We start from the raw sequence: 18,697 nt of genomic DNA, 5'->3' as shown, positions 1-18,697 counted from the left end.
GTTACCAATGACATAAGAACACAAAATGGCGTACTTTTAAAAAATGGTCTTAATAGTGGGGCAGACTGAATTCCAAGGTGGTCTTAATTAAGGATTTTACTAAAAATACTAACATGCCCATTCAGCTAGTGTGTTGAGTATGTGAATATTGTATAGTTTTATAATTATGCAACATAGATTTGAGTGTAACTGGTAATTTTGACATCATGAAAATACAAAAATGTATTTTAATTGATACAGTTCTATAAGTGTTCATTACAGTCAAACCATGTCTTAGAAGGCCACCATATTAAATTATTTTAAACTCATTCAAAGCTTTTTTAGCTCACCTGTCACAAAGTGACAGGGTGAGCTTTTGTGATCGCTTTTCATCGGGCGTCCATCCGGCATCCGTCCGTCCGTAAACTTTAACTTTAAATGACATCTCCTCATAAACCACTAAGCCAATTTCATCCAAACTTCACAGGAATGTTCCTTTGGTGGTCACCTTTAAAATTGTTCAAAGAATTTAATTCCATGCAGAACTCTGGTTGCCATGGCAACGGCAACAGAAAGAAAAAACTTTAAATATCTTCTTTTAAAAAACCCTGAGAGCTAAAGCTTAGATATTTGGCATGAAGCATCTTCTAGTGAGTGTCTACCAAGTTTGTTCAAATAAAAGCCCTGGGGTCAAAATTGGCCGCGCCCCAGGGGGTCATGGATTTTCCCTATATACATATTGTAAAAACTTAAAAAATCTTCTTTTAAAGAACTCAAAGAGCTAGAGCTAAGATATTTAGCATGAAACATGTTCTAATGGGTGTATACCAAGTTTGTTCAAATAAATGCCCTGGGGGTCAAAATTGGCCCCGCCCCGGGGGTCATTGGTTTTTTTCTTATATGTGTATATATAGCAAAAACTTCAAAAATCTTCCATGAAAAAACCCAAATAGCTAGAGTTAAGATATTAAGCATAAGACATTTTCTAGTGAGTGTCTATCAAGTTTGTTCAAATAAAAGCCCTGGGGTCAAAATTGGCCCCGCCCCGGGGGTTGTTGATTTTCCTTCCATAAAGTGTTTCCAACAACACAATCAAACTAAAATGAGCCGCGTCATGACAAAACCAACATAGTGCGTTTGCGACCGGCATGGTATAAAATATATTCGCGCAGTCTGATCAGGATCCATGCTGTTTGCTATCAGTTTCTCTACTTGTAATAAAGTTGGAAAAGCAAAACAGTAGGGGATCCTGTTTCAAAACTGCGTGGAGGGGCAGGTTTGGTCTGGATCCATGCGGGGGGAAAAACCCCCATTATTTTTTGGTTTTTGTTGTGATTGGTTAAAATAATTTGTATCATCTTAAACTTATGGTAAATGAAGAATAATGATATCGGGGGCTGGTATCGAGGACAAAAGAAGAGACGGAGACGGTAAAAATTTGCCGCCCCCTAGGATACGAAAACGTGAAATTTTACAGAGGGCACTCCCAACTAAACTATGAAAAAAGGGCCTGTCGGGAAAACCCCTTACAAAATCTGGGGAAAGGAATTTAAAAATTGTTGAAAGATTTAAATGGAATTTCTGAATACAAAAATACAAAAGTAACATTAAATATATTTGATAAATTGCCTAGAATATAACATTCGGATAATTATAAATTAAAATAGCTTTAAAATAAATTGGTCAAAGAGGTTTGAGAAAAGTTTTTACAAAATATTAGACAAACTGACAAACTTTCTAGCAATTTTCAACAAATTAATCATGATAAATAAATTTAAATAATTGGATAAATTAATACTGATTATGTTTTACCTTTGCGAACTAATCAGAGATATTCATACTCTTTGTGTTGAAAGATAATGCATATTTGCTTGCAAAAATGCAAAAGAGCCAATGAAAATCAAGTAAAGGCACTGTAAAATGTAATGGTTAAGATGATGTATTTTTCAGGCATTCAGAGATGCGTATTTACTCTCACGCATTTGTAAGGTTGTTTTTACAAATAATGCAAAAGAGCCAATTAAAATCAAGCAGAGACACTATATCCGTAGAATATAAGGGTTGAAGTATTGTATTTTTCAGGCATTTGGGGATGCGTATGCTTTGGTAGAGCCTACATTGAAAGCTGGAGAAGTTATGACACCGTACGTTATAAAGAACGTCACTGGAGAGGACCTAATGCTCAAGCTTGACAATGCCTTCGAGGTAAAACTGGAAATTTATCAATTCAGTAGTTGCTTGTCCCATTATATTTAAGTCCCCAAGTTCTATACTTGTAGCAAAAGCTTCACACATTTTATTTCCAGTTTTCTTCATTCAAACAATGCTTTCTTAAGTTTTGTCAAACTGTTTTCTACATAGGTTTAAAAAATGTTTTCTTCACATTGTTTTATATTGTTTTATACAGAGCCCTCCAAATGCAGCAAACGGTAAAATAAAGCTGTCAGTTGGAGATACTTTACCTCTGAAGAACAAAGAAGGTCCGAAATTACGTAGACAAGCTTCAGTTATCAAGGCGTCCACTGCTTCTGATGAAAAGAAAATGATCTTTCAGGTATACTGCTGCTTTTTCTTGATTATCTACTTGGTTTAAACATATTTATTTAAGCTCGATTGCGAAACAAGTTCTTGCAACTTATATTAATCACTTTAAAGTCCGCTTCCTGGAACCAACCAGTACTGGTGTCATATGAAGAAACATGGTCGTGACCCGAGTAGGGCTCGAACCCATGATCTCTGGGTTGAGAGTCAGCCTACTTAAGCACTAGGCCACCACTCCCCTTATTTGATTATCTACTGTTTACATCGATGCTAAAAAAAAATATGTAAGACAAGTCGTGTGCTTAAATGATGTCATTCCCACACAACTTTTATGAATGAATTGTGTTCATAGAATGACATCATTGTGCCATTACAAATAAAGTTGTAAATTCATACGCTACTATAAATAAAAGTGCTTAATGAAAATATCAGTTTTCATAATTTCTTGGGGTAATATGATTAAAATTTAATATGCAAGAAAAAGAATTATAGAGCACCGCCTGTTATAACAGACTGGAATATGTAGCACTCAAGTGACTGTTTAGCCTTGTTACTGCTGTTAATAGTTACCCTCGCGCTATATATTTTCTGTACTGCAGTCGGTGTAAGATCCTTATAATACATTCTTATATATGTTGTTTGTATGTATATGATGTATATTGATAGAGTATCTATGGAGTTATTGCCAATAGATATTTCATATTTTATATCAAAATCTTTGTTAGATAGCTTACATAAAATAAAACTAAAGTGAAAAAGTGAGAAAGTTTTTAAGTTACCAAAATAAATAGAGGATATTCAAGTTTTTTTCTATAAATACATGATTTATTTTCATCAAGTGGTATGAAAATAAATATTTCATGAGTGGCGGTAGCCACGAGTGAAATATGGTAATTTTCATGCCACAAGATGAAAATAAATCATGTATTTATAGAAAAAACTTGAATTTTCTGTTTATTATATAAAATTTTCTCTTTTTTTGCGATAAAATTTGAAAGACTTTCACTTAAATTTTGTGTACTGGCAGAATTTAAAAGAAATTAGTCCGTCAAGACACCAGTGAAAATACGGAAAATATGTTTCACTGCAGTGAAAAATAAATTTTTACATTGAAAATACGGAAAATGAAAATACGCATTTTATTTCATCAATATTTCTCAATACTTCATTTATAAGCATATAATAAAACTATTATATTGGAAATCTACATTTAAAAACAAAGATTTTGATATAAAATATGAAATATCTATTTCAGAAAATAATGATTGTGATGTAAACTTTCACAAACAATTATAATGTAAAATTATGGATCATAATAGTTATAAACTTATAGCATTCAACACAATCAAACTAAAATAAATTCTTTATACACAAACTGTTATGTTGTTTACAGGTTTTCAATGCAACAAGGGAGGTAACCATCAAGCGTGCAGAAAAACGTCTTTTCCATGTTGAAACTAAGACAGGTGATCAATGGGCTATAGTTTGTGATACACAGACATCCCTGGGACAGAGAACTGTCACTTTTAGATCTTCTGTACAGGTGAGCTGATGTAAAAACTGTTGAAACACTTTCTGTTGTTGATACTTGCTCAAAATATTTTAAGGTCCAGTTTAAAGTCATACCAACATTTTTAGGGACGTTTGGTGACTTTTGGGTTTTCCTGGTAGAGGAACACCTCAGCTGCCCATCCCTGCATTAGTTCAGGCACGAATGAGCATATGAGTTAAAGCTCTGATCGTGCCCCTCTGTTTATTATTTTCAAACACATGCAGACACCTGAGTAGAACCACCTACCTAACATAATCTGGCTGGATAACTTCCTCACATAAAGAGAAACAGTGGTCACTGCAGGCAAGAGTGTTACTCGGGCAAATTTTATCATCCTGTCTTGATCAGATATCAAATACGATTCTAAGTACAAATTAATTATACAATATTAACTATTAAACTATTACCATGCTAAATTTGTTGAATTGTGTTGACGGGTCGTATGACCAAACAAAACAAACGAATAAATTTTATGAACAAACTTGCTCTTTGCTATTAACATCAGTCAGTTACTAATATGAAGGACTTTTTATATCAAAAGTCTGAAATTCAGCAGGTTAGTTTTTACCTTGTGGCATAAATCATCATTAAAGTAACATTGTCTTTATCCAATGTAATTATGTAACGTGTACACATTGAGGACAAAATTCATGTACATTTTGCCTTAATTGTGTTTTAATGAAATAATCAACTTTGCACAAACATGTGCAATAGGTGTGTGCTGTGTTCCTTTTTAAGGAAAATTTGTTTTGTTCTTTAATATATTGTATGATTATTTTATTCTCCATTAGGTGATGAACCATCTGACAGTTCCAGTTGATGTTTTCTTCAAGGATGCGTCCGGAAACTTGCCGATATCTTCAGTCAGTCCAGAAGAACTTTTCAGTCTACTGTTACACACAATATACACCCAATCTGCCCAGTTCATGTTTAAACCAATCAAAGATGGGTAGGAATCTATATTTGTAACCAAATTTTAAGTGAACCTTATTTTTAGTCTCTCATTTGCATATTTGCTACTTTATTTTCATGATTAATGATTTTTGTTGCAAATTCAAGATGGTAGGACATGTCAGGGAAAGGGAACACTCATGTTAACATGTTGAAAAATGTTTTTTGTGGCGACAAATTATAACTGTGATGTCACACTTTACTCTTTGTGTAATCTATATTTGTACAATGTAACACTATGGTTATAGCTACTCAATTTATGTGCATATACAGTGTATTTACATCATTTAAGTGAATATACATGTACATGTATAGCTATATATACATGTAAAGCCTCTCTTTGGACTGAATCTATTTATAGCCACTCAGGTGAGAATATGTAAATAGTCCTTTATTGGCAGGAATATAAAGAACGATTGGCATGAATATAAAGAATGAAGTTTGTTTCAACAGATATATCTGGTTTTGATAGGACAAATTTTTTAATATAATGCAGTATAATCATTGTAAATTCTTATTTTTCCTACGTAGATGTGATGAGTTAAGTGACCCAATAAGTTGGAAGGGGGCAGAAAATATGGGACTGAAACAGTTGATGTGTAAGGCTGGCCCAGGACATGAGCCTTTCTACTTCAAGGTAGGTCTTCTTATGTAGTGTAATATTACTTGAGTTTTGTGTGTTATGTGTGAATACATGTACGTCTTGGTATGTAAATGTTTAATTTCTTAGGAATTTGTCTTATGTAAGCCCACTGCTTAACTTATATTCATGCATTTTTGTAAAACCTCATGTGATTTATTTTATTACATAACCTTATTATATAGCCTTACATGATGTTATAGGGGAATAATCTGTAATGTCACATGGCAACATTACTTTTCTGCCTGCTGACAATTTACATGCACATACTGGGCTCCAAGTCTTAGTTTAAAGTTATTATGTAGGAGCATTGTCTAACTCGAAAACTGATTTGTTTTGTATAATAGAATTAAGTATCACATCCCACTTTTGGCAATATAGCAAAATCTTTACCATTGACAAGATTATGTCAACCTTGGCTATTGCATATCGCTCTTTTGCCTTCACTGGGATGTAATAGTTATACAGTAGGCTTGTCATATTTGCAACAATATAAACACTTGTGACTGTATGCCTATAAAACAGCAACCAAGAGTTATTGCTTTGTATTAGTATTAAAAGTTTGGAAAATTATTAAATTTTTATCACTATCTAAATTGAGACTGTAATTATAAATGTATTATTTGTTTTTGTAGGTCAGGGCCGATATTGAGACAGTATATTATAAATGTATTATTTGTTTTTGTAGGTCAGGGCAGATATTGAGACAGTAATTATAAATGTATTATTTGTTTTTGTAGGTCAGGGCCGATATTGAGACAGTATATTATAAATGTATTATTTGTTTTTTGTAGGTCAGGGCCGATATTGAGTCAGTAATTATAAATGTATTATTTGTTTTTGTAGGTACAGGGCAGATATTGAGACTGTAATTATAAATGTATTATTTGTTTTTTGTAGGTCAGGGCCGATATTGAGACAGTATATTATAAATGTATTATTTGTTTTTGTAGGTCAGGGCCGATATTGAGACTGTAATTATAAATGTATTATTTGTTTTTGTAGGTCAGGGCAGATATTGAGACAGTAATTATAAATGTATTATTTGTTTTTGTAGGTCAGGGCTGATATTGAGACTGTAATTATAAATGTATTATTTGTTTTTGTAGGTCAGGGGCCGATATTGAGACAGTAATTGTAAATGTATTATATGTTTTTGTAGGTCAGGGCCGATATTGAGACTGTAATCATAAATGTATTATTTGTTTTTTGTAGGTCAGGGCCGATATTGAGACAGTAATTATAAATGTATTATTTGTTTTTGTAGGTCAGGGCCGATATTGAGACTGTAATTATAAATGTATTATATGTTTTTGTAGGTCAGGGCCGATATTGAGACAGTAATTATAAATGTATTATTTGTTTTTGTAGGTCAGGGCCGATATTGAGACAGTAATTGTAAATGTATTATTTGTTTTTGTAGGTCAGGGCCGATATTGAGACTGTAATCATAAATGTATTATTTGTTTTTGTAGGTCAGGGCCGATATTGAGACAGTAATTATAAATGTATTATTTGTTTTTGTAGGTCAGGGCCGATATTGAGACTGTAATTATAAATGTATTATATGTTTTTGTAGGTCAGGGCCGATATTGAGACAGTATATTATAAATGTATTATATGTTTTTGTAGGTCAGGGCCGATATTGAGACTGTAATTATAAATGTATTATTTTGTTTTTGTAGGTCAGGGCCGATATTGAGACTGTAATTATAAATGTATTATTTGTTTTTGTAGGTCAGGGCCGATATTGAGACAGTAATTATAAATGAATTATTTGTTTTTGTAGGTCAGGGCCGATATTGAGACTGTAATTATAAATGTATTATTTGTTTTGTAGGTCAGGGCTGATATTGAGACAGTACAGTCGAGACTGCCTTAGCGACCCCCTGATTTAAACGACTCCCTGTCTTATCCGACCTTGTTTCAGTACTCCCAACGTATTTTCCTATATAAATGGTCTGAATTAAACGACTCCCTGTCATATGTGACAAGCGACCCTAATTGTCAGGTCCCAATGCAATGTTTGGTCTGATTTAAACGACTTTCACACCTTTTAATTGTCCGTTAAATCAGATAAATAATACCTATCATAACACCCAGAGGGCCAAAATAATTAAGTCCAATTATAATCCAGTAGCAAACAAAGTCTACACACCTCTATCTTAATTACACAGTTGACATGTATAAATGCAGGTATCAAGTGACGTAGCGTCTGTTTATGGGAAGCATGACGCAATCGATGTGTGTGTAATGTACATTATGGCCTGAGTAAACTGGTTAAGACTTGTGTTAGATTTTTTTTTTAATTATAGAGTGCCCACGGAAGATTTTTTAGGCAGCATATTTTTATGCCCCCACAATGTGGGAGCATATAGCGTTGCACTTGTCCGTTCGTCCGTCCGTCAGTCCGTCCGTCCGTACGTCCCGATATCTTGTGAACGCAACTCCTCTTAAACCGCATGGCAGATTTTGCTTAAACTTACAGGGATGAACAACCTTAATGTGTAGATGGTAGTAAAGGAAGGAATTTTCGCTGCGACCAAATTTAACAGAATTATGGCCCTTTGTTGATTTTTTCACTAGATACTATGTAGAAATTTTGTGAACGCAACTCCTCTAAAACCGCATGGCAGATTTTGCTTAAACTTACAGGGATGAACAACCTTAATGTGTAGATGGTAGTAAAGGAAGGAATTTTTTGCTGCGACAAACTTTAACAGAATTATGGCCCTTTGTTGATTTTTAACTATATACTATGTAGAAATTTTGTGAACGCAACTCCTCTTAAACCGGATGGCAGATTTTGCTTAAACTTACAGGGATGAACAACCTTAAAGTGAAGATGGGAGTAAAGGAAGGAATTTTCGCTGCGACCAAATTTTATAGAATTATGGCCCTTTGTTGATTTTTTCACTATATACTATGTAGAAATTTTGTGAATGCAACTCCTCTTAAACAGGATGGCAGATTTTGCTTAAACTTCCAGGGATGAACAACCTTAATGTGTAGATGGCGCAGTAAAGGAAGGAATTTTTGCTGGCAACAAAATTTAACAGAATTATGGCCCTTTGTTGATTTTTTCATTATATACTATGTAGAAATTTTGTGAACGCAACTCCTCTTAAACCAGTTGGCAGATTTTGCTTAAACTTCCAGGGATTAACAACCTTAATGTGTAGATGGTAGTAAAGGTAGGAATTTTTGCTGCGACCAAATTTAACAGAATTATGGCCCTTTGTTGATTTTTAGTTTTCAACTTGTGGCACATGTAGTCCAAAAAATATTTGACCTAGAGTCATAAGATTGACAGAACAGTGGCGTGTGGGGGCATCCGTGTCCTATGGACACATTTCTAGTTTTTATTTACCTTTCTATGACTGCATAATTATTACGGAAAAAATATTGATACTAAACCAGAAAAAGCTTTGGATATGTTGAAAGATCCTGTAACACAATTTTTCATGGTTTTATTTCATAAATATGATGCTCAAATTAAGATTTGTCAATATTGTAAGTTCAAATAAGCATTATTTATAAAGATATCACCCAATTTAACTTTAATATAAATAAAGGCCATTAAAGGGAGGTAAATTAGAACTTTTATTTTCTATAAATTGTCTAAGTTAAATTTTCAATAAGTAATCAATTTGCATGTAATTTATTGATTAAATATAATGTGCACAAATATTTTCAGTACACATTTTACATATTCTTGATGTTTGAAAGTTGTTTTTTTGCATAATTATCTCCATATATATATAGTTTGCAAGTGTGGTATACACCTGTAACAATATCAGTCACAAAACATAAAGGATCTTTAAGTCACAATGGTATATACACAGCTAGATGATACTTAAATTTAATTTTCTTTGAGACTGTATTTAGAGACTCCCTGTCATATGTGACCTTTTTCTGAAGATCCCTTGGAAAGTCACATATGACAGTCTCGACTGTAATTATAAATGTATTATTTGTTTTTGTAGGTCAGGGCCGATATTGAGACAGTAATTGTAAATGTATTATTTGTTTTGTAGGTCAGGGCCGATATTGAGACAGTATATTATGAGACTGGTGATACTCCCTCTGCCAAGTCAACGACCTTTCACCTTTACCCCACTGTGATATTGCATAATCTTTTACCATACAAGGTCAAGGTCTTGCTCCAGGTAAGCATCATGTTGACCTTTAATCTTACGTCAAGTAGGTCATAGGTCATTTTATTTAAGATAAAAAATAGAATTAATTTAGTATTGCATGATTTATTGGCATACAAGGTCAAGGTCCTGCTCCAGGTAAGCATCATGTTGACCTTTAATTTTATGTCAAATAGGTCATAGGTCATTTCATTTAAAAAAGGGAAAGAAGGTGTTTAATATTGCATGATTTACTGCCATATAAGGTCAAGGTCATGCAATGTGAATGGTCATCAAAAATTTATCTTGCATGATTAGGACACAAACCTTCCACTTGACCTTGATAACTTTTTTTCATTTGATCACATGGTACAGATAAACTTAAATGACCTTCACCTATCTGTCTTTTGAATGGGGTCAGAGGTCAAAGAACTTTTTTTCTCTTACTCTGTTAAAATCTTGCAAGTTTTTCCTTAACAGGTCATTCTTTACGTAAAACCTTCAACTTTTCTTCATATAACTTTATATTTTCTGTAGAGAATATGATGTTTATGTAACCTTTCAATGTTTTTTAGGGTACAGAGGATAACTTTGAGTTAGACAGGGGCAGTAATATACCACTAGATCATGCCTGTGTTGGGAAAACAAACATTGAAATTACAGTAAGTATACCCATATCCCTGAATTTGTATAATGAACTTGTCCTGTTTTGAATTTAGAAAAGTCCATTGTCATTTTTAGGGAGGTAAGAATGTAAAATACTTATAATTGACCACCCAGCAATATAGAACCTTGTTAGGCCTAATTGCTGGTGCATATTTCATGATTTTAATGTCTTTTTGCTATTTTAACAGATTTCAGGGCCAGTGCTTTTTACACTAGTAGGTGGAGTAGCCCTGACATTAAATTTTGAGGAAAATAAAATGGTATTTTTTCTAAAAAGGAAGAAAAAACTGAGGAAAAGCACATGATTTTAAAGACTTTTCAGGAAGCAAAGCTATAGACCTACCTATAGACAGTCACTGCTATAGAATAAAGCCCTGTATTTGTTACATAGAATATTTCCATTTGACATCACATGAATGTTATTTCCAGTACTCAAAATATTTTGTCCGGTGTTCACTGCTTGAAACAGACCAGTATAATGTATCCTGCATGTCATTTTACAGATACCAGAGTACCAGGGTATGGAATGGATTGGAAGACGTTTACCTGGAAGTGGATATACCTGAATTATCAGTGTGGACGTTTGAAAGGCTTATGACAAAAGCAACCAAGAAAATTAACAAATGGTAAAATTTATGAACGCAGCTTTTGTTTCTTATTTTCATCCACGTAAAACTTGATTACTCTCAATGAAATCAAAGGAATAATGGCAAGGAGGCCTAGTTTAAAGCTCTGATCAGGGACATTTGCTGTTTTACTTGAGTAAAAATTTTTTACATTTCTTTATTGCATCACTTCATCCAGATGTTTATTGTGTTCCTGAGACAAAAATCTGTGGCTTCATAATATGGACTGCCAGAAAGACTACCAAGAAATAGAAATGATTCAATTCTAGTTGGTTACTTACTAGAAATTTGAGTTTAGTCTGTGAGTGTACTGTGTGTATAAAACTTAACCCATTACTTCATGAGCATTTTGTGAAAAATGGCTGTTTTCATTGAAAAATCTCCCGTTACAAGTTCAAATTGCTATAATACTATAAAACCTGCTTCAACACTTATCAAACTTGGTACAAATGTTGACTGGACCATTGCCCTTGCAACAACATGCTCAGGCTTAACTTTTCTGTTACCTATGGCAACGAGGGGACATCTCAAAATTGCCAAAAAATCACTATTTTTGCGTTGATTTTTTCCATCAAAATTGATTTCAAAAAGTGCTGCAACTTCTCAATGGATTGAGATGGTCAAATGCTTTTAGCGTTGGTTACACGTTACCTTATGATCAATCTGGGGTCATTTATAGCCTCTCACAAGTCCAAAATTTTCTTGGCGATGAGGGGGACTCCCCCCTTCAAACCCCCCAAACAGAAGGGGGCACATTTTCTGGCACCCTGATGTATCTTTGGTTGGGGGGACCGCGCCAAAAACATGGGTCACTTTTTTTTTAACAACAATTTCTCAAACAAAAACCAAGTGTTGGGGCCTACAATAAGGCATTTTTTACCATTTGAGACAACAACAAAAGGGGGGGGGGGGTTTTGAAAAAAGGCGTGTATATAACGTAATTGGTTAAGACTTTAGGACTTCCTAGAGAGAGCAATTATAGGATTCTAGTAGCTTATAGACGAGAGTTTGTTATGTATGAAATTATAGACTATCAAAAGCGTTTGCTTTACTTTCAATATGGGGAGCATATAATTTGTAATCAAGGGGTCATTGGTTTAACCCTTAGGCATGGCGTAATTCCTCCATGACAATTGATTTTACACATTGAGTCTAGTAGTCATTTGTTTCTCACTGCTTATTCACAAATTATGTGGAAGTAGTAGTCAGTCACTTGCCAAGAAATTGGTAATTACTGGTTATTTATCAAGGATAGACGGTTCAGTGCAATTAACAGTGAGATATGACCAAAAATGTGTTAAAATTTTGCATAAAAACCAGAAACATTACAAACTGCCTTAGATATTATGAGGAAATATTTAGAAATGTTTTGTACTAATGTTTTTTTCTGTAAATGTTTCAGGATTTAGGTCTACATTATAAACAGGGACCTGGTGTTCTAGATGTGTCAGTCTACAGTCCCTACTGGATGATCAATAAAACTGAAAAATTACTTCAATACAAGGTAAGCTATTGTCACCTTGAGTGCAGTAACAGGTTATCTCCTATTGAATTATATAAGGAGTTAATCCATTACTGCACTAAGGTGACAAAATTTATTATTTGAATCATTAAAACTGTTCAGGGTACATGATATTGGTAAAGTGGATAAGCAATATATCACCTAAGTCACTAAACCCTTTTCATCCACACTGTGTTCAGTCCAACTGTTGAGCAGGGCTCTTGTAACTGGGTGATTTGAGCCACTAAGTTGCCTCAAGTTTTCTGAACTTTGCTGAGTTTGAACATCAAAGCGAAATCGACATCACAGCACTTTTTTACTTACCACATGTACAGATCTTAAAGTATCACACAGCTCTTGTCAATAAATTTAATCCTCGACTCAAGACGTCACTTGAACTAAATTTGTGATACGCAGTTGCTCAAGGATATTTAAAGAATTATTTTATACTTTATTTCCGGTTATTTCATTTTCGATTTCAGACTATGATGACTTTATTTCAGGTTATTCTATTTCAAAATGTGGGACTATTTACTATTTCAGGCTGGTGACGATGACCCAGTAGATCATCCATCGGACCTCAAGGATATTGTCATGTTTTCATTCAAGAAGAATTCTTTGTTCTCTAAGAAAAAGGTAACATTAGTTTACACCAATTTCATTATAGAGCATGAATAGTTTATTTATAGATAAAAATGATATATATGAGAATATTATTGCATATCTGATTGACTTATGATAGTAGTTATAATAAAAAAGGGTCATTCGTAGGGGTATATTAGCCTATTACTTGTATGTTGCTCTAAGACTAATGGATTGTACTAAAACCTGGTGCAATCCTGGCATAGCTAAATTCACTCGAGTAGTATAATATAGCATGATGAAAGGGAGATATAACAATGATTTGGTGGTACAATTATTATATACAATGTACATAATTATGTTGCAATATTTGTATTTCATGCACAAATTCATTAAGACAGAAGAAAACCTGCATAATTTACAATTTGTGATCGGGGAAAGCAGTAATTTACATAATGGCATTATATATAGTTTAGTCAAATTTATAGTATGTATAAAATAAGAAGGTTACAGTAAGAGTAGATTGGGCAATCACTTGTATTTGGCTTCCATGTTTTTTACTAGACTACTCAATAGATCACACTTTGAACTTCTAAAGTGGTGTCTTTGGCAAAGTGTTGCATTTTATTGAGAATCTATTATGTTAACTTTTGGTATTTGTGCAGCAGCATCACAATTTAGGGTGGCTGGTTAAAATGCTGGTAAAAGGGGCTTTTTTACCTCTAAGCATTCTGCAATGTGTGCATCTGTTTAAACAATTGTTTACTTTAATTTGTGGTTCTTGGTGAATAAAAAAAAAAAAGAATAAAAATTGATGGCTGAATATTTATTTATCTGTTATCGCCTAGGAGAAAAAAATGTACAGACATTTTACTCAAAAGAGTCATTTGTTCTGGACGAGGACATTTTTAAAACAATTTTTTTTTACCTTTTTAATGTATCTAAATAATGATTTGTTGGACAATAAACCATGGTTCCATGGCCATTACATATTTGTTGAAAAATGAACTGTGAATTACTTTCAAACAGATGTACGCCTGTTTTTGTGCAGAGACAACATTGGTATTGTTGAGAGATTTGACTGCTGTGATTCTGTTTTAGTGCTAACCTTATCACTCTTTTTAGCTCGACTATTCGATAAGAATAAGTAGAGCTATTGTAGTCACCCGAGCGTCGGCATCGGCGTCTGCGTCGGCATCGGCGTAACCACTTATGTTAAAGTTTTTGTAATAGTTCAAATATTTTTAAAGTCCATTGACATATGGCTTTGAAACTTTGCACACTTGTTCACCATCATGACCCCAACCAGTAAACAGGAGGAGGTAACTCTATCAAGCATTTTGACAGAATTATGCCCCTTTTTCGACTTAGAATTTACGTTAAAGTTTTTGTAATACCTAAAATATTTTCAAAATTCATTGACATATGGCTTTGAAACTTTGCACACTTGTTCACCATCATGACCCCAACCTGTAGAAAGGAGGAGGTAACTCTATCAAGCATTTTGACAGAATTATGCCCCTTTTTCAACTTAGAATTTACGTTAAAGTTTTTGTAATAGTTCAAATATTTTTAAAGTCCATTGACATATGGCTTTGAAACTTTGCACACTTGTTCACCATCATAACCCCAATCTGTAGACAGGAGGAGGTAACTTTATCAAGCATTTCTTTTACTATCAAGCACTAAGAATAGTCGAGCGTTGCTGTCCTACCGACAGCTCTTGTTTTAATAACATTCACATCTAGCTTCTCAATCTCTCTAAATTAATAAATGAATTATGCCATATTTGTGAGGCATTTTCTTGCAATAAATGTTTCAAATTTAAAAAAAAACAAAAACACAACAGCACCTTAAAATTGTATCTGAATGTAGACAATATATAAACCTTAAGTAATTTCATTTGAACATTCTCACCCCTTTGGCAATTGTCAAACAAACTAACCTGTCTAATAGAAAATTAAAATTTTAATGATAAAATGCAGACCGCGTCTTTTGATCAACCCGACCTGTAGATGAGTAAATACCATACAAGGAAGTTATGTTATTGTAAGTTACAGGGGCTTATTTATAGGTCACTTTAAAAAAAACAAGAGTGATTTCTTTTATAAATGTGTGATTTTGCCATAACATGTTGTTGCTAACTTGTCACAAAAAACATGTAGGTATATGGTTTCTGAAAACTAATGCAACATATACTGTTAATTTACTCAAGATATGGTGTTTATATTTTTTTTATGTAAAAGAGTGATTATTACAGACAACAAATAAGAAATACTTATTCATAAGGCAGTTTGTGTTATAACTCATTGTCTTTTTGTATATTTGTGATTTGCTAGTTTTCAAGGCTATATCTATATATTTATTGGGTAAAAAAACAACAAATTGAAAGTAGTAAGCATATTAAAATAGGGCCCCTATATTAAATACACACTTGTTTATATAAACGTGGTGCAGTGTAATTACCATCAAGAAAAAGTCCACAAAAGTCAGTATGGATTGAAGAAATAAAAACTTCTTGTCATTGAACTTTGCATAAGAGATCATAGACTGTAAGTTGAGTAAGTGTGCTATTTTGTGGATGAGCATTATCTCCCCTCTAGAACCAAGATTCTGGTCCATATCAAAAATATCTCGGAATCTAGCTTTGGCACATTAATATATTTTGACTACATGGGATCTTTGCATGTTAGCTACAAACAATGGTGTCTTAGACTTAATAGCCCCTTTTTTGCTAATCGCCTTTTATTGGATAGGGGTACATCATTTTTATTGCCCTTTTTTGTGCTGATCGCCTTTTAGGATGCGGGCAACATTGTTTTTTTTTTGTACGAGCCTTTTAACATCAGCATATTTTTTTCATTACAAATATCTCAAAATCGCTTTATGAATATTTGTTAAATCTGATTGGTGGCCTGCATTTTATGTCCATTTTATGGGTGAGTTGATTGGTAGCAAGCCTTTTATGGTCATTTTAGGGGTGAGTAGGCCAGAAGTTTAAATCTGCCACTCTCGTATAATGAGTAAATTTGGCAGGCTTACAGGTGCATTGTACAAAATTATATTCAATAGATTCAGTGGTAAGGGGTTGGTACTTTTAGGTGCCTGAATGTGCAGTAAGATCAGATTCAAAATGACAGTAGGTTTACAAAAGCAGTGACGCCAATGTCCTTTAACTGTTATAGATTTAAGAACTCTAACAATGTTTTTCATTTATGTACATGTGATATTCAAGAGTCAGGCAGTGTCGGTTACATGTTTTAAATTACAAAACATTTTTTTTTCTTTATCAGATTAAGAAATACTTATATTTAATTAAGGATTTTCATTGTCATAACATTACCTGCACCAATATTTATTTCCCCATTTGAATCACAGATTATTTATTGACATGCATTAATACCTTGCTAATAGATGAAATAAACAAGGCACCACTAAAGCACATTGTGGCAAGCACTTTTGATGCACAGTGGCATATCATTGTGAAAAACTCAATGGTATTATATCATTGTGGTAAACATTCAATTTTATATAACAGCAGTGTGGTAAATACTGTTTAAATACAATGGTGTTAAATTATTGTAGTAAATACTGTTTAAACACAATGATGTAACAGCATTGTGGTTATTTACTGTTTAAACACAATGGTGTAACAGCATTGTGGTTAATACTGTTTAAACACAATATTGTAACAGCATTGTGGTAAATACTGTTTAACCGCAATATTGTAACAGCATTGTGGTTATATACTGTTTAAACGCAATATTGTAACAGCATTGTGGTTATATACTGTTTAACCGCAATATTGTAACAGCATTGTGGTTATATACTGTTTAAACACAATATTGTAACAGCATTGTGGTTATATACTGTTTAAACGCAATATTGTAACAGCATTGTGGTTATATACTGTTTAAACGCAATATTGTAACAGCATTGTGGTTATATACTGTTTAAACGCAATATTGTAACAGCATTGTGGTTATATACTGTTTAAACGCAATATTGTAACAGCATTGTGGTTATATACTGTTTAAACGCAATATTGTAACAGCATTGTGGTTATATACTATTTAAACGCAATATTGTAACAGCATTGTGGTTATATACTGTTTAAACACAATATTGTAACAGCATTGTGGTTATTTACTGTTTAAACACAATATTGTAACAGCATTGTGGTAAATACTGTTTAAACACAATAATGAAAAACAACAGTGTAACAACATTGTGGTAAACACAGCTGAAACACAATGGTGTGTTACAATCATTGTGGTAAACACTTCTAAAAGACAGTGGTGTAACAATCATTGTGGTAAACACAATGATGTAACAACATTGTGGTAAACACAGCTGAAACCCAATGGTGTGTTACAATCATTGTGGTTAACACTTCTTAAAGACAGTGGTGTAACAATCATTGTGGTAAACACAATGATGTAACAATATTGTGGTAAACACTGCTTAAACACAATGGTGTTTCAATCATTGTGGTAAACACAACTATAACTCAATGGTATGACATCATTGTGTTAAATATGGTTTAAACACAATTGTGTAACAACATTGTGGTAAACACTGCTTAAACACAATGATGTTGCAATCATTGTGGTTAACACTAATATAACTCAATGGTATAAAAATCATTGTGGTAAGCACAGTTAAAAGCACAATGGTATAACATCATTGTATAGCACAGTGGTATAATTATTATTCACACACAACTTTAAGGAGGACACCTTGGATAGAAAGAAGGACACATTGGATAGAAAGAAAGACACACTAGAGAGAAAGAAAGATGCAAAGAAACAAAAAGTGAAGGAAATGAAACAAAGTGGAAAAGTATGTTAAGAATGGCACCGCATCATTTATTTATATTTTAATTTTGCTCTTATTCTTTGCTTTTGCAAAATGTTTAGTATGCTTTTTTTCAGATTTATTTTTTTTGTTCAAAACAGTTCTTTGGATGTATTGGTGTGTTTTTTGGGGTTTTTTTTTGCAATTATTGCCTCCTGATGCAGTGGTTATAAAATTTGCTTGTCACCTATATATATTATTTATCAGTCCACCTGCTTTCGTTGCTATGAAGAGAAGTAAGGGCTACAGACTGTGGATTTTGTGAATTCAAGTCCTAGGTGTTGTCATATGTATTTTATAAGACAACTTCTTTGATGTTACTTTTACCAATAATCTTCTGCTGATTTTTAGCTTGTCTGTTTCGAAGAAAATGTTGAGCAATTATGATTGCTGTGTGTGGTCGTTGTTTTCATAGCCTTCGTCGTCATGCAAAAACTTTAATGTTGGCCATTACTCAAATTTTATTTGTATTAATATGAAACTTAGAATTCTGCTTATCATGACAAGAGGCAGTTGGAAGACAATTGACATAATTATGAAAGCTATATTTTTAGAGTTATGCCCCTTATTTACTTAGAATTTTGGTGGAAAGTGGTTATTTTAACAGACGAGTGTTAACACCACATGCAGTGCTCTTGTTGTTGAAAAAACTGATAATAACATATA

The 18,697-nt window shown here is 33.2% G+C and overlaps 2 protein-coding genes across 2 annotated transcripts; both read left to right on the top strand.

Annotated features, from left to right (window-relative positions):
- The first annotated feature begins 1,363 nt into the window (after window positions 1-1,363).
- Window positions 1,364-11,053, top strand: LOC132719520 (intermembrane lipid transfer protein VPS13A-like). Its single transcript, XM_060703298.1, has 9 exons — window positions 1,364-1,459; window positions 2,062-2,184; window positions 2,387-2,533; window positions 3,914-4,063; window positions 4,864-5,021; window positions 5,555-5,660; window positions 9,701-9,832; window positions 10,375-10,461; window positions 10,969-11,053. The coding sequence occupies exons 1-9, from the start codon at window positions 1,364-1,366 to the stop codon at window positions 11,029-11,031; spliced, it is 1,062 nt and encodes a 353-aa protein (XP_060559281.1). The 3' UTR covers window positions 11,032-11,053.
- Window positions 11,054-12,484: 1,431 nt separating this feature from the next.
- LOC132719524 (intermembrane lipid transfer protein VPS13C-like) lies at window positions 12,485-18,033 on the top strand. Its single transcript, XM_060703301.1, has 3 exons — window positions 12,485-12,595; window positions 13,136-13,228; window positions 17,906-18,033. The coding sequence occupies exons 1-3, from the start codon at window positions 12,485-12,487 to the stop codon at window positions 18,023-18,025; spliced, it is 324 nt and encodes a 107-aa protein (XP_060559284.1). The 3' UTR covers window positions 18,026-18,033.
- Window positions 18,034-18,697: the final 664 nt, after the last annotated feature.

This window comes from Ruditapes philippinarum, unplaced genomic scaffold (assembly GCF_026571515.1).
Source record: "Ruditapes philippinarum isolate M1 unplaced genomic scaffold, ASM2657151v2 ctg3489_1_1_1_1, whole genome shotgun sequence".
Lineage (NCBI taxonomy): Eukaryota > Metazoa > Mollusca > Bivalvia > Venerida > Veneridae > Ruditapes > Ruditapes philippinarum.
Note: the sequence above shows the minus strand (reverse complement) of the source record. Positions and strands in the feature narration are given on the sequence as shown.